Genomic DNA, 14,041 nt, shown 5'->3' on the forward strand with positions numbered 1-14,041 from the left:
GGAACAGAAATTGAACAGACCCACTAGAATTATTAATTTTTTTTTACCTCCCTCTGGCAAAGCTATAACATCAGTCTTTGCACAACATTACTTACAGGGTTGTTATTATGTGGTTACCCTAGAAAACCTGATGCATGCCACTTATAGCAATGATGAAATTAGTTTCTCCTGCAGAGGAATACTGGCTAGGTGCATACGCAAAAACTAGAGTTTTTCCAAATGCTCGTTTCTCAACGTTAAAATGAATTAGTGTTTTACAGACAACAAAACTGAAAATAATTTTGAAGATTTAAAAGATAATGTCATAGCATACACCTTTATAGTTCACACTCTAATACTTTAATGTCCTCAAGCAGTTCTTGGGCCAGCACTTGAAGATCTCCATTACGGCACTTTGATAGCATAAGAATACGCGGCAGTGGCATAGTGTCCCGTATCTTGGCAGCTGACTTGGCCAAAACCTCTGGCTCCAAGATCACAGACTGGAGAAGCCGTAGTACGTGAAGACACACTTCTGGATCTGGATCTAGAAGCGATGAAGAAAATAGTCTAGCTAAGCAGAGTGCTACAATATCACCCCATATAAACGTTTTTTTAAGGCTGATATCATCAAAATAATTTTGTCACCTTGCTCTACATTTCAAATGTAATTATCTCATAAATGCTTATTCAAGTCATATTACTGATTTTTGTGTTATTACCAGCTGGTTCTCAAATAATGTGTTGTGGCTTAAAATTGGGTCACAACCTTAGATTACTAAAGCAGATTTGTGTTTTTAAAATTCTTCAGCAGTAGATTGTGGATGCCACTCAGTGCTTAGAGGGTGGTGCTGTTGTAGAAAAAAATTCAGATCAAACCCTGCTACTCTGACTTCAGGGGTGAATCTCTACTTATTTATTTATTTCATTTTTACTCCAGCTTTCTCCCCAAATGGGAACTCAAAATGGCTTACATTATTCTGTCCTCCATTTTAACCTACAACAACCCTGAGAGGTATGTTAGGCTGAGTGTCTGGCTCAAGGTCACTCAGTGAGCTTCCAGGACACAGGTGGGGATTCAAACCTGGGTCTGTAAGATTCTAGTCTGACATTCTTAACCACTGAACCACACTGAAGGTTAGACTTTTGGGGTAGAATGCATAGAGAAGTGGGACTTTACAACTATGTCCTTTAAGGAAATTGCCAGGTGCACATTAATAACAAGGAGCCCCGTGGTGCAGTGTTAAGCTGCAGTACTGCAGTCAAATGTTCTGCTCACGACCTGAGTTCGATCCCGACGGAAGTTGGTTTCAGGTAGCCGGCTCAAGGTTGACTCAGCCTTCCATCCTTCCGAGGTTGGTGAAATGAGTACCCAGCTTGCTGGGGGTAAAGGGAAGACGACTGGGGGAGGCACTGGCAAACCACCCCACAAACAAAGTCTGCCTTGGAAACGTTGAGATGTGACATCACCCCATGGGTCAGGAATGTCCCGGTGCTTGCACAGGGGACCTTTACATTAATAACAATGTCCCTAAAGTACAGCCACTTATCCCTTATATGTTTTTTTCCAATAAGTGGGGTATGAAAAAATGGCAGAAACTAATTATTTTGACTTTGGGGGTACTTATTTTACTGCAGTCCATATAACGTATTGAGATACAAAAACACCTCATGAATAAAGAAAATAGTGATTAAGGCAAGCATTTTTAAGTGCTCTGGAGAGATACACACCCTCTAACCCCTCCTGCTAACCTTAAAAACACAACAGAGACAAATGTTCTTGGGGTACAAAAATGCCTCAAATACGAAGATTAGAAATTATTACATTTTAGATGTTTCCTTTTAAATTTATGAAAGTTTGTTAGTTCTCTAACATCTTAGATTTAAAACATAGTTGTTGTTTCAAATTAAAAAGGAAAAACTATTGCTTTATAAAAGAACAAAACTGGTATGAATTATTCAATGTGCAAGCCAAGGAGGTGAATCTTCTCAAACATTCTGCCTCATGTGAATGTTTCCTTTCCCTAGATTTAACAGCGATTCGCTATTAATCTGCTATTTGTCAGGCCTTTGCCCTTAGCAGGAGTAAAGGCTCTTGACATGAGTTAGGCCAGTTTCTGGCTACACGTCAAGTCCTTGGTTCTCATGCCTGTAAACGTCTGTGTACAGTTTTGCTCGTCCTGTTTTCCACAGCTGTGCTAATGTTTAGTCTTCCTTCCCGGGAATCATTTATCTTGGGGTTGCTTAGCCATGTTTACCTTCGCAGCCTGTAGTGCTTTTAAACATGTAGCCTGCCTATGTTCGCCATTACCAGCCTCACCTGCCTGTGGGCAGTCAGCTCTTAAATCTGCCTTTTGCTCCCAATAAAGTCATACTGCTTCAGATCTACCTGTCTGGATGAGTTTGCTTATGGGAAGCTAGGGACAGACGCCTGATCCTGACATTAGGCTGGTAATCTGTTTTTGGGCTATGGTGCCATGTTCTCCCCAACACCATGGGTGAAGCTCTGGACACCAAAGTGCCCAATACCACGATACCGCTGATTCCTGACCAAGAGCTGGTAGACCCCAAGGTACCGGACGAGGAACCAAAGCAACCGGAGAAGCCAGAGGAGGCCCCCAAGTTGCCGTTGGAGCAACCGTAGCCTCGGGGCATGGATGGAGCAAGGCCCGGACTTCCGGACATTCGTCCGCGGCTCTGGCTGGAGTCTCCTCAGCTGTGGGTGCCTCCACACGTTAATACCCGGCGGCAGCGGGTAGCGGGCTCCGTCTTGCCGGATGAGGACTGGGATTTTACAGTTGGCTCTTGGATGGGAGCAACAGGGGGTTCTGAGGAACCACCTCTGTGGGGCACGGAATTGCGCCAGATGCAGAAGTGGCGAGAAAGGGATGAGGACTTTCAGCCCCAGACGCAAAAGTGGCGAGAGCGGAACGAGGACTACCTACGCCTCCAGCATCAGAACCATGAACTGGTCGAGCAGGTAGCTATGCTGCGGGGCTTATTGGAGGGACTTTGGCTAGAGGTTGACAAGCTATGTTGAGCACGCCCTGCTCTGCCCATGGTGGGACAGGTCCCCACGGTTCCACTGGTACCCCAATAGCCTCTACCGCCGCAAGCACCTGTACTCCTGCCACCACCACCTCAAACCCAGCTGCCACCTTTCCGGAGAGTTACGGGCATCCTTTGATGGCTCCGGAGATAAGCTCCCCTATTTTTTTATTCAAGTGGACGGTTTCATGAGGGAGCAGGGGACCGCCTTTCAGTCAGAGGAGAGCTAGGTGCGGTACGTGGCTTCACTGCTGGAAGTGGTGAGCTGGATGGTCCAGCAGTATGATCTGCGGTCCCGTGCACTGCGAACCCTTGATGACTTCATGTTTGCACTCAGATGGCACTTTGAGGACCCACACCAAAGCAAGCGGGCCAAGACGGTGCTGCTGCAGCTTCGTCAGGGATCCAAGTCGGTGATGCAGTTTGCAAGTGAATTCCAACTGCTAGCCAGTAAGGTTGTGGACTGGAGCAAAGCTTCACATGTGCAGTATTTCCGTGAAGGCCTGAATTCGGAGGTACTGCACCAGGCTTTCATGCAAGGGACCCCCTGATCTCGAGGGGTGGATCCAGCTGGCGGTGGAAGTTGAGAACCGTCAGCAGTTACTGAACCTATCTAAACAACACAAAGAGCATGAATTGGGGCCGCAGCCAGAGCAGGCAGTTCCGAGAGGGGGCTCCTGGCCGCCAGGGAGGACGGCCGCCCCGACAACGGAGAAAGTGAGGCGGTTTCAGAGCGGGGAGTGCCTGGTTTGTGGTAGAATGGGACATTTCCTTGCCGCTTGCCCTTCTTGTCCTGAGGGCCCCCTGGCCGCTTCGCGCCTGGCCAAGGAGGAGGCATCGCAGACAGGAGGCAAAGATTGTCAGAGGAGTGCGGCTCCCGGAAGGCAAGGACCCACCGCTCTCAACCTTGCACCGACCAGCCCAGGGGAACGGAGTACTACACAACTCGATCCAACGGGATCGCGGATTACAAATATGCCAGTGTCAAGCCAGGACAGCTCGTCAGTCTCGGAGGGGGAGGAAGCTTGGAACCGCCAGCCAAAACACGTCCAAGGTCTGCTGTAACCGGGGCTCCACAGCAGACCTCTTCTGACCAAGAGCGGGGAGCTCCAGTGATAGTGAGCAATATGGGAGAGACTTTATTTTTAGACGTTGTTTTACAAAGTCCCAAGGGGGTACCCCAGTTTTCAGTAGAGGCTTTAGTTGACTCGGGGTGCGCACGAACTTTGATCAATGAGGAGACTTTTACAGTTTTAAAAGTGAAAGCGGTGGACTTGCCCCAAGTCATCCACTTCACTCAAATGGGTGGCAGTGACTTTAGGGGGGGGACCCGTTAACCGGTGCCCAGGCCGAGTAGCGTTGGGAGTTGGGACTCATTGGGGGCAGATACATTTTACAATAGTTCCTAGTGTCCAGTATCCAGTGGTACTTGGAGCAATCTATGGTTACAAAGACACAGTCCCACCATAGATTGGGTGGCCTGGACTATTACCTTTGCCCAGCCGCAGTGCGACCGCCACCAGAGAGAGGTGGCCATCCAGGGGTGTGCGGCCATGGCTTCGAGGAGTCAGGATCCTATACCCCCCCAACTACCTGAAGAGTACGCCCAGCTTGCAGATGTGTTTAATGAGAGTGTGATGTTCTGCCTCCCCACCGAAGGACAGACTGTGCCATTGAGCTGGTGGGGGAGGGCAAACGACCAAAGGGAAAGGTTTATCCCATGAGTCTGAAGGAGAAGTCGGTGTTGCGGGAATTTTTGAACAAAAATATAGCCCGTGGGTTCGTCCGACCCTTGTCGGCGCCTTGCTCCGCTCCCTCCTTTTTTGTGCGAAAGAAAACAGATCTTCGCTTATGTATTGATTTTCACAGAGGTACTGAGACGCCTCCGGGACAATCGTTTGCAAAGTTGTCCAAATGTGAGTTTCATCAAGATGAACTGACCTTTTTTGGGTACGTGATTTCGCACAAGGGTCTGGCCATGGATCCTGAGAAAGCGAGGGCGGTGTTGGAGTAGGAGCCGCCGGCTACACGCAAACAGTTACAGCAGTTCCTCGGGTTCGCCAATTTTTACAGAGGGTTTCTCAACAATTTTGCGCAAGTGACGTTACCCATAAAGGACTTGTTAAAAACAAAAGGGAAGGGGAGAGTTTGGCGACTCTGCCTTCCTCCCAGTTGAATTGGATGTCAGAATGTCAGCGAGCTTTTGACACTCTGAAAAGACTGTTCACTTCTGAGCCTATACTCAAACACCCTGTGAGAAACCTTTCATTGTTCAAGTGGATGCTTCCGATGTAGCGATGGGAGGAGCACTACTGCAAGTGGGGGAAGCGGGGTAGCTTCAACCCTGTGCGTATTTTTCTAAAACGTTTTTGCAGTCAGAATTGAACTGGCCCATTTGGGAAAAAGTGGCGGCCGCAGTTAAATTTGCTCTCACAGTGTGGAGACATTTCCTAGAGGGGGTTGACATCCCGTTTGAAATGTGGACGGACCATAAAAATTTAGAGGCTTTAAAGGGAACGTGTAAACTCACGGCAAAGCAGGTGCGTTGGGCCGAATTCTTCTCTAAGTTAAGTTTTGTTTTAAGGCATGTGCCTGGCAAGCAGAATCAGTTGGCAGATACGCTTTCTCGACTCCCCCAGTATCAGAGCAAGGTGGATCGACCCACAGACTCACTATTTACTCCCGAGCAGCGGGGGGATTTGCCTGGCCATTCTTACTCGCTCCCAAGAATGAGAGTCCCATCCCTTGGAAGGGCATCCGGACTCATTCAAAACTGCCTTGAATTTTTAATAAATGCGGAAATAGAAAAAAAAATTATGTATAATAGGCAGAAATTTTTTGAACATGCAAATAAACCAGGTAAACTATTAGCTTGGCAACTTAAGCATAAAGAAAAGAATTTACCTATAATAAGAATAAAGAGAGATGGTAAGGTTACAATGGATAAATGTAAAATTGTAGAAACTTTTGTGGACTATTACTCAAATTTATATAGACAAGGAGAGGTTTCAGAAAAAGAAATAGAGACATATTTGAACCAATTAGAATGGACAGGAATTTCACAAGAACATAAAGAATTATTGGACGCTAATATAACCTTGGAGGAATTAAAAGCAGTAATAGGTAAAAGTAAGTTGAATAAAGCACCAGGAGCAGATGGTTTTACAACATTTTATTATAAAGTTTTTATGGAACAAATCTCTCCACATCTTTTAAAAGTGATGAATAACTGTTTGCAGAATGGATCTATTCCAAATACCTGGAAACATGCAAATATAGTGTTAATTCCTAAACCAAACACAGACTTATTAGATGTTAAAAATTATAGACCAATCTCATTATTGAATAATGATTATAAATTTTTTGTAGCGATTCTGGCAAATAGATTGAAAAAAATACTGAGTCAGATTATTCATAAGGATCAAGCAGGCTTCCTTCCCGGAAGGCTGATCAGCCAAAATGTTAGAGTAGTAATAGATCTTTTAGAATGTGCGGAATTTAGCACTATACCTTTAGCAATGATATTTTTGGACGCAGAAAAAGCATTTGATAATGTAAATTGGAAGTTTATGAAAAAAGTATTAGAATATATGGATTTTGGAAAGAAATTCCAACTAGCTATTGAAAAGATCTATACTTACCAATCTGCTAGATTGTTGATAAATGGGAATATAACATCACAATTTGAAATACAAAAGGGCACCAGACAAGGTTGCCCTTTATCACCATTATTGTTTATAATAACGTTAGAAGTTTTATTGAAAAAGATTAGAAATAATGTAAATATTATAGGTTATAAGGTTGGGAGAAATCACTTTAAGCTTAAAGCATATGCAGATGATTTAGTTTGTTTTTTAACTAACCCTATTAGTCAGATTGCAGAATGGAAAAAAACGGTGGAGGTTTATGGAAAACTTGCAGGATTTAAAATTAATAAAAACAAAACAAAAATATTGGTTAAAAATATGACACTCTTGCAGCAACAAGAATTATCAAAAAATACTGATTTTACTATAGAACAAAAAATAAAGTATCTGGGTATTTGGTTAGCTTCAAATAATTTTAATTTATTCAAAAATAATTATATAAAAACATGGCATCAAATTAATACAGACTTGAAAAACTGGCAAAGAATACCTTTATCACTATGGGGTAGAATTTCAGCTGTTAAAATGATGGTTTTACCCAAAATGCTTTTTTTATTTCAAAATTTACCAATAATTAAGGGGGTTAAAATATTTAAGGTATGGAAAAAAGATATTTTAAACTTCTTGTGGAACAAAGGAAAACATAGAATAGCTTACAAAAATTTGATTCAACTAAGAGATATAGGTGGATTAGGCTTACCAGATTTAAAAACGTATTATGAAGCAGCATGCTTTGTATGGTTGAAATCTTGGATAATGTTAGAGGATACTGAATTATTAGAATTGGAAGGTTATAATTTACGTTTTGGATGGCATGCTTATTTATGGTATGAGAAAGAAAAAGTAAATAAAGATTTTAATATTCATTTTGTTAGAGCTGGTTTGTTTAAAGTGTGGAAAAAGTATAGAAAGATATTAGAAAATAAAACTCCTGGATGGCTCAATCCAGTGGAAGCTTTTATGAGAAGAGGAATTCAGCTGAATTTAGAAATGGATATATATAGAAACATTATTAACTGGAAAGAAGGGATATGGATTCTAAAAAGTAGAGAAGAACTGGATATAAAGGATTGGTTTCTATACTACAAAATAAGAGATATATTTAATAAAGATAACCAAATTGGATTCAATAGAAATAAATCAGAATTAGAGAAAATATTAATAAAAGGAAATAAAGGACTGATAGGTAGAATGTATAAATTGTTAATGGAAATTAATTTGGAACAAGAAAGGGTTAAACCAATTATGATTAAATGGATGAAGGAGCTAGGTTTTAACATAGATTTGGAACTATGGGAAAAATTATGGAAAAAAGAATTTAAATTTACAATAACCAATGAAATTAGAGAAAATCTATATAAAATGTTTTACAGATGGCATATAACACCAGTGATGATTTCTAAAATAAACAGAGAAGACAGGGGTCTGTGCTGGAAATGTGGTAAGGAAAGAGGAACATATATGCATGTATGGTGGTTTTGTAAAAAAATAAAAAAATTCTGGAAGAAAGTTTTGAAGGAAACGAATAATTTGATTAATGGTAGTGTGAAAAGAAAACCATTATTTTGCTTATTGGGAATACCACCAAAAAATATCAATGATGAAGACAGAATTGTCTGCCAGTATAGCTTTGCTGCTGCAAGAATTGTGATAGCTAAAGTTTGGAAGCAAGTGAATAAACCCTCAATTAATATCTGGAGAGAGAAGATATGGATATATATGAGGATGGCCAAATTAACAGATTTCCTACATGGGAAAGATATGGAAAAGTTTAAACAAACTTGGTCAAAGGCCGCCTCATATTGGGATAAGATGGCAAAAATGGATTTTATGGTTATAATTAACGAGTTGTAGAAACTAGAGTAATTTTATACCTTTGTATTTTTAATAGTAAAATCTGATTAGACACCTGCTGCGGAAGTCGGGTGAAGGGTCACTCTTAATGGTGGGTGGTGGGGGAAGGGGTATCTTTTTCTTTTCTTTTTTAATATAAGAACTTTGATATTTGAGATTGTAATAAATGAGATATATGGATACTCCTCCAAGTTTGTATTATGTATTTTGTAATTTTTGTTACTTATTTTTTTTGTTATTGTTGTTACATGTATTGTTTTTTTGTTTGATATTTTTTTATTGTTAAAAAAATCTTAATAAAAATTTATAAAAAAAAAAAAAAAAACTGCCTTGACTCAAGCCTGCCAGGCAGAGGGAGCCGCAAATAGTCTGCCCGACAAAATGACTCAGCGGGGAAGTTCTGGTTTAAAGAAAATAAACTGTACGCTCCTGTTTCTCTTCGGAAGGAGGTGATGGATCGGGATGCTTGTATGTGCTAGTAGTCTGGAACAGCATGCATGTGTTACTTAATCATTATAAAATACTGATACATTTTATAACATATTAAAAATCTATCTTCACTGACTTCTTGACAGCCAGCACTGTACTGTTTGATGTCACTAGCATTCGACCATTAACAAATGAAGTTGATAAGGCATACAGATATTGCAGTCACCTGTGTCACTAGCAGTATACTCTCCCATGAGCGATTCTCTTTAATGGGGCTTAAGTAATTGCATTACATCAATGCTAAACGGTTAATCTATAATAGGTTCTGGAAGTGTGATGTGAATTAAATTGGCACATACATGTAACATTCTTGTGTCATCAAATGCAGAAGCAGGATTTATCACTCTGAAAATAATGGGTACTGAATTCAAGCCTGACTAATTTACTAGCTTTTCCAAATACCCCCCAATAGCACTAAAACATTTTAACATCACATCATGCTGGCAATGACCGAGTTTTACTATGGCCTGGCCAATAGCAACACATATAAGCCTGAAGTCCTGGGCATTTTACCTGAGAGAATCTAATTGAATTCAGTGGGACTTACTTCTAAGTAAGTATGCTCAGGCTGCAATTGAAACTGCGGTTACAGGGAGTAAAGCACAACAGAGATCTTTTTACTGCTAGTATTAACATCATGGGATAGTTTCCGCGAAGGAATGAATTGTGAGAGGGTCTGAGCTAGGCAACTGATGTGTCTTCTCCGTGACAGGGTATCAGTTCAGCAGCTTGGTGGGGGTGATTTGGTAAAGAACTTATTGTGAAAGAGGGTGGGAAGAGGATGCATTTTTCTTTTTAAAAAAACAGACTGATGTTTTGAAAGGTTTGTATTTTCCACTCTTTCTATTCCCTGTATTCTTTTAGAGCATGAGTCCTCAGGATGAGAACAGAACACCTGTTTCAGAAACTGTAATTCACTCTTCCCCAGAGACAGAGTGCAGAAAAAACCCCCAAAGAAGTGATAAAACAGGGACCAGTGCTGATGTTTAACACAGAAAACTAAATCCCTAAACAGTGAACATATTTGTGGTGAACTAGGCCTCAATGCTGTACATAGGCTGAGATGTCCCTGTACTGGGGTTGCCAACTCCGAGTAAGAAATTTCTGGAGATTTGGAGAGAAGCCTGGGGAGAGTGGGTTTTGGGGAGGGATCTCTGCAGTGTGTACCACCACATGGCCTGTCCTCCAAAGCAGCCATTTTCACCACGGGAACTGATCTCTGTGGTCTGAAGATCACTGTAATTCTGAGAGATCTCTAGGCCTAACTGGAGGTTGGCAACCCTACCCCAAGCTCATGAGAAATACCACACATTGTGCCAGATCCTGGCAGATGGAAAGCTTCCAGACACCTTCTAATGACGGATGATTCAATCAATGGGAAATGTTAAATCTATTTAGGGTGTCGAATCAGAGGAAAGATCAGGGAGAGTGCATAGCACTCCACATGAGAGTTATCGAGAGGCTCGGCTTCTCGGGGCACTTAGGTCAGCATGTCCCAAAGGCAGCATCAGCCGCAGTCCAACGCACCGTCAGGCAGGCACTTTCGCCAGTGTCATCCGTCCGCCACTCTTCCACAACGTACCTGTGTTTTTAGGTCCATCTGCACAGACTGGTCCAGGAGGTGGAGGAGCATTCTGCCAACCATATTGTGGATATCCTTGGTAGCCCGGCTGAAGTGCTGGATACAGCCCTGCAGGCCCCAGTGAGTAGCCAGGGTAAGAGCCAGGACCAGGGGGTCCACCTGTCAGACTCAGGGTTTTGTCCTCAGTGTCCCTCAAGCAAAACCCGCTCAGGCAAGACTCTGAAACAGGTTAGGCTTTATTTGGGAGCAAGATTGGACAAAGTCAGAAGCCGACTGCCACTCCAGCAGAAGGAGGCTACTAATGGGGAAACAGGGCTAGAGTGTAGGGTTAAAATACATTGCAGAGTGTTACACAGGCCAGTAGAATCTACAGTGAGGGAAAAAAGTATTTGATCCCCTGTTAAATTTGCCCGTTTGCCTGATAAAGAAATGACCAGTCCATATTTTAATGGTAGGTTTATTGTAGCTGTGAGAGACAGAATAACAACAGGAAAAACCCCAGAAACCCAGAAGACAAAAGTCAGAGATTGATGTGCATTATAATGAGTGAAATAAGTATTTGATCCCCTATCAACCAGCCAGATTAGAGTTAGGGTTAGGGTTCTGCTGTCGACAGAAGCAATCAATCCATCAGATTCCAAACTAGCCACCATGACCAAGACCAAAGAGCTGTCCAAGGATGTCAGGGACAAGATTGTAGACCTGCACAAGGCTGGACTGGGCTACAAGACTATTGCCAAGCAGCTTGGTGAGAAGGTGACAACCCTAACCCTAACTGTCAACCTCCCTCGGTCTGGGGCTCCATGCAAGATCTCATCTTGTGGAGTTGCAATGATCATGAGAACGGTGATGAAGCAGCCCAGAACTACACGGGGGGAACTTGTCCATGATCTCAGGGCAGCTGGGACCATAGTCACCATGAAAACAGTTGGTAACACACTATGCTGTGAAGGACTGAGATCTTGCAGAGCCCGCAAGGTCTCCTTGCCCAAGACAGCACATGTACAGGCCCGTCTGCAGTTTGCCAATGCACATCTGAATGACCCAGAGGAGAACTGGGTGAAAGTGTTGTGGTCAGATGAGACCAAAATCAAGCTCTTTGGCATCAACTCAACTCGCCGTGTTTGGAGGAGGAGGAATGCTGCCTACGACCCCAAGAACACCATCCCCACCATCAAACATGGAGGGGGACATATTATGCTTTGGGGGTGTTTTTCTGCTAAGGGGACAGGACACCTTCACCGCATCGAAGGGACGATGGACGGGACCATGTATCGTCAAATCTTGGGTGAGCACCTCCTTCCCTCAGCCAGAGCATTGAAAATGGTTCGAGGATGGGTATTCCAGCATGACAATGACCCAAAACACACGGCCAAGGCAACAAAGGAGGGGCTCAAGAAGAAGCACATTAAGGTCCTGGAGTGGCCTAGCCAGTCTCCAGACCTTAATCCCATCGAAAATCTGTGGAGGGAGCTGAAGGTTTGAGTAGCTACACATCAGCCTCGAAATCTTACTGACTTGGAGAGGATCTGCAAAGAGGAGTGGGACAAAATACCTCCTGAGATGTGTGCAAACCTGGTGGCCACCTACAAGAAACGTCTGACCTCTGTAATTGCCAACAAGGGTTTTTCCACCAAGTACTAAGTCATCTTTTGCAAAGGGATCAAATACTTATTTCACTCATTATAATGCACATCAATCTCTGACTTTTGTCTTCTGGGTTTCTGGGGTTTTTCCTGTTGTTATTCTGTCTCTCACAGCTACAATAAACCTACCATTAAAATTATGGACTGGTCATTCCTTCATCAGAGGGCAAACGGGCAAATTCAGCAGGGGATCAAATACTTTTTTTCCTCACTGTATGATAAGCTTTCTCAGGGTAGAAAGTCGTAACAAAGCATAACAAGGCATAACAAGGGTGTGCAGCTGTGGTAAACAGGATGGGCACACATACCACACCACTAGGCAGAAAGAAATATTATACAAAGTATGAGAACCAGAGGTATGTGACCGGGGCCTTGTCACCAGACAGGAACTGGAGCAAAGTCAGGCCAAGATGAGGAGACTGGGCCTGACAGGTATTTGATGAATATGGGGCTGTATGGCCCGGACCGGGATAAGGTGGAGGATTTTCATAGTTCATGTAGGATGCGAAGTGTTTCCTGTCCTGCTCATGAAGCCTCCTCAGTTGCCAGCAAGCCAGCGAGTGACAGGTCCAGGCAGCACATGTCTCTCTCCAGGAAGCCTCCACCTCGTGGACCTATGCAGATGGACCTAAAAACACAGTGTATGTTGTGGAATAGCGGCAGAGGGATGACACCGGCGAAAGTGCCTGCCTGACGGTGTGTTGGACTGCACTTTGCTGCTGCTGCCTTTGGGACATGCTGACCTGAGTGCCCCAAGAAGCCGAGCCTCTCGATACCTCTCATGTGGAGTGCTATGCATTCTCCCAGATCTTTCCTCTTGTAAGCTCTTGACCCATCGAACCAGAAATCACCACAGAGACAATCAGATTCCAAGCAGATGGCTTTACTGGTCAAATAGGCAATAAAGTGCATTGAGGATAAGATGACAGCTATGGATTGTCTTGCCCGTTATTTGGAAATATAAGGCAGAGAAACGGCGGGAGATTACAAAGCATAAACAGAGCATTATTTCCCAGGAGTGGCGTTCCCAGGCTTTGGTATGTGTAGCCGTCCTTGAAGTCTGGACGGTTCAGCAGAGAAACGAAAGGAAACATCTAAACCGAGATTACAGCCTGACATCCTGCTCCCCTTAAGGCCCCCTCCCATCCGGCAAGGGGGCTGGTCTGTCTGGGCAGGTATTGTGAAAGGCGTTGACGAGTTTGGGGGCGGAGACATCCCGTGCGCGAACCCATTCGTCATAGGCAGGGGGGAAGTGTTTCCAGCGAATCAGGTATTGCAAGGCCCCGTGGTGTATGCGGGAATCGAGGATTTTGGAGACTTCGAAATGTTCCTCTCCCCCCACCATTATGGGCTGTTCAGGAGGCGGCTCCGGGTGCCATTGTGGGGAAGCAACATGGGGCTTTAGAAGGCTGATATGGAAAACGGGGTGTACACGCCTCAGAGTTTTGGGGAGAGACAGTTCCACTGTGACAGGATTTATGAGGCGGATGATGGGAAATGGGCCAATGTATTTAGCATTGAGCTTATGGCATGGACGGGTGGAGCGCAGGTTCTTGGTGGAAAGGTATACCAAGTTACCCACTTGCAGGTTCCTACCGGGGGAACGATGCTTGTCGGCCTGTGCCTTGTATTTGTGCTTGGCTCGGTCTAGGTTGCTAACCAGCCAGGGCCATGTGGTACGGAGGGTGTGTGCCCAAGAGGCAATGTCGGCATCCCCCTCCCCCTCTAATCCTTCTATTGGGGTGATAGGACCGAAGTCCTGTCCATACACCGCATAAAACGGGCTGAAACCTGTG

At 43.8% G+C, this 14,041-nt stretch overlaps 1 protein-coding gene across 2 annotated transcripts in view; it reads right to left on the bottom strand.

The window, feature by feature from the left end:
- Positions 1-290: 290 nt before the first annotated feature.
- HSF2BP (heat shock transcription factor 2 binding protein) overlaps positions 291-14,041 on the bottom strand; it is a 52,820-nt gene continuing 39,069 nt past the window's right edge. For both annotated transcript variants that reach the window (XM_056858298.1, XM_056858297.1), the window contains one exon: positions 291-526. In XM_056858298.1, coding sequence (XP_056714276.1) covers positions 318-526 — 209 coding nt within the window. In that variant the 3' untranslated portion in view covers positions 291-317. The remainder of the gene's footprint in view (positions 527-14,041) is intronic.

Source organism: Euleptes europaea, chromosome 12 (genome assembly GCF_029931775.1).
Source record: "Euleptes europaea isolate rEulEur1 chromosome 12, rEulEur1.hap1, whole genome shotgun sequence".
Classification (NCBI taxonomy): Eukaryota; Metazoa; Chordata; class Lepidosauria; order Squamata; family Sphaerodactylidae; genus Euleptes; species Euleptes europaea.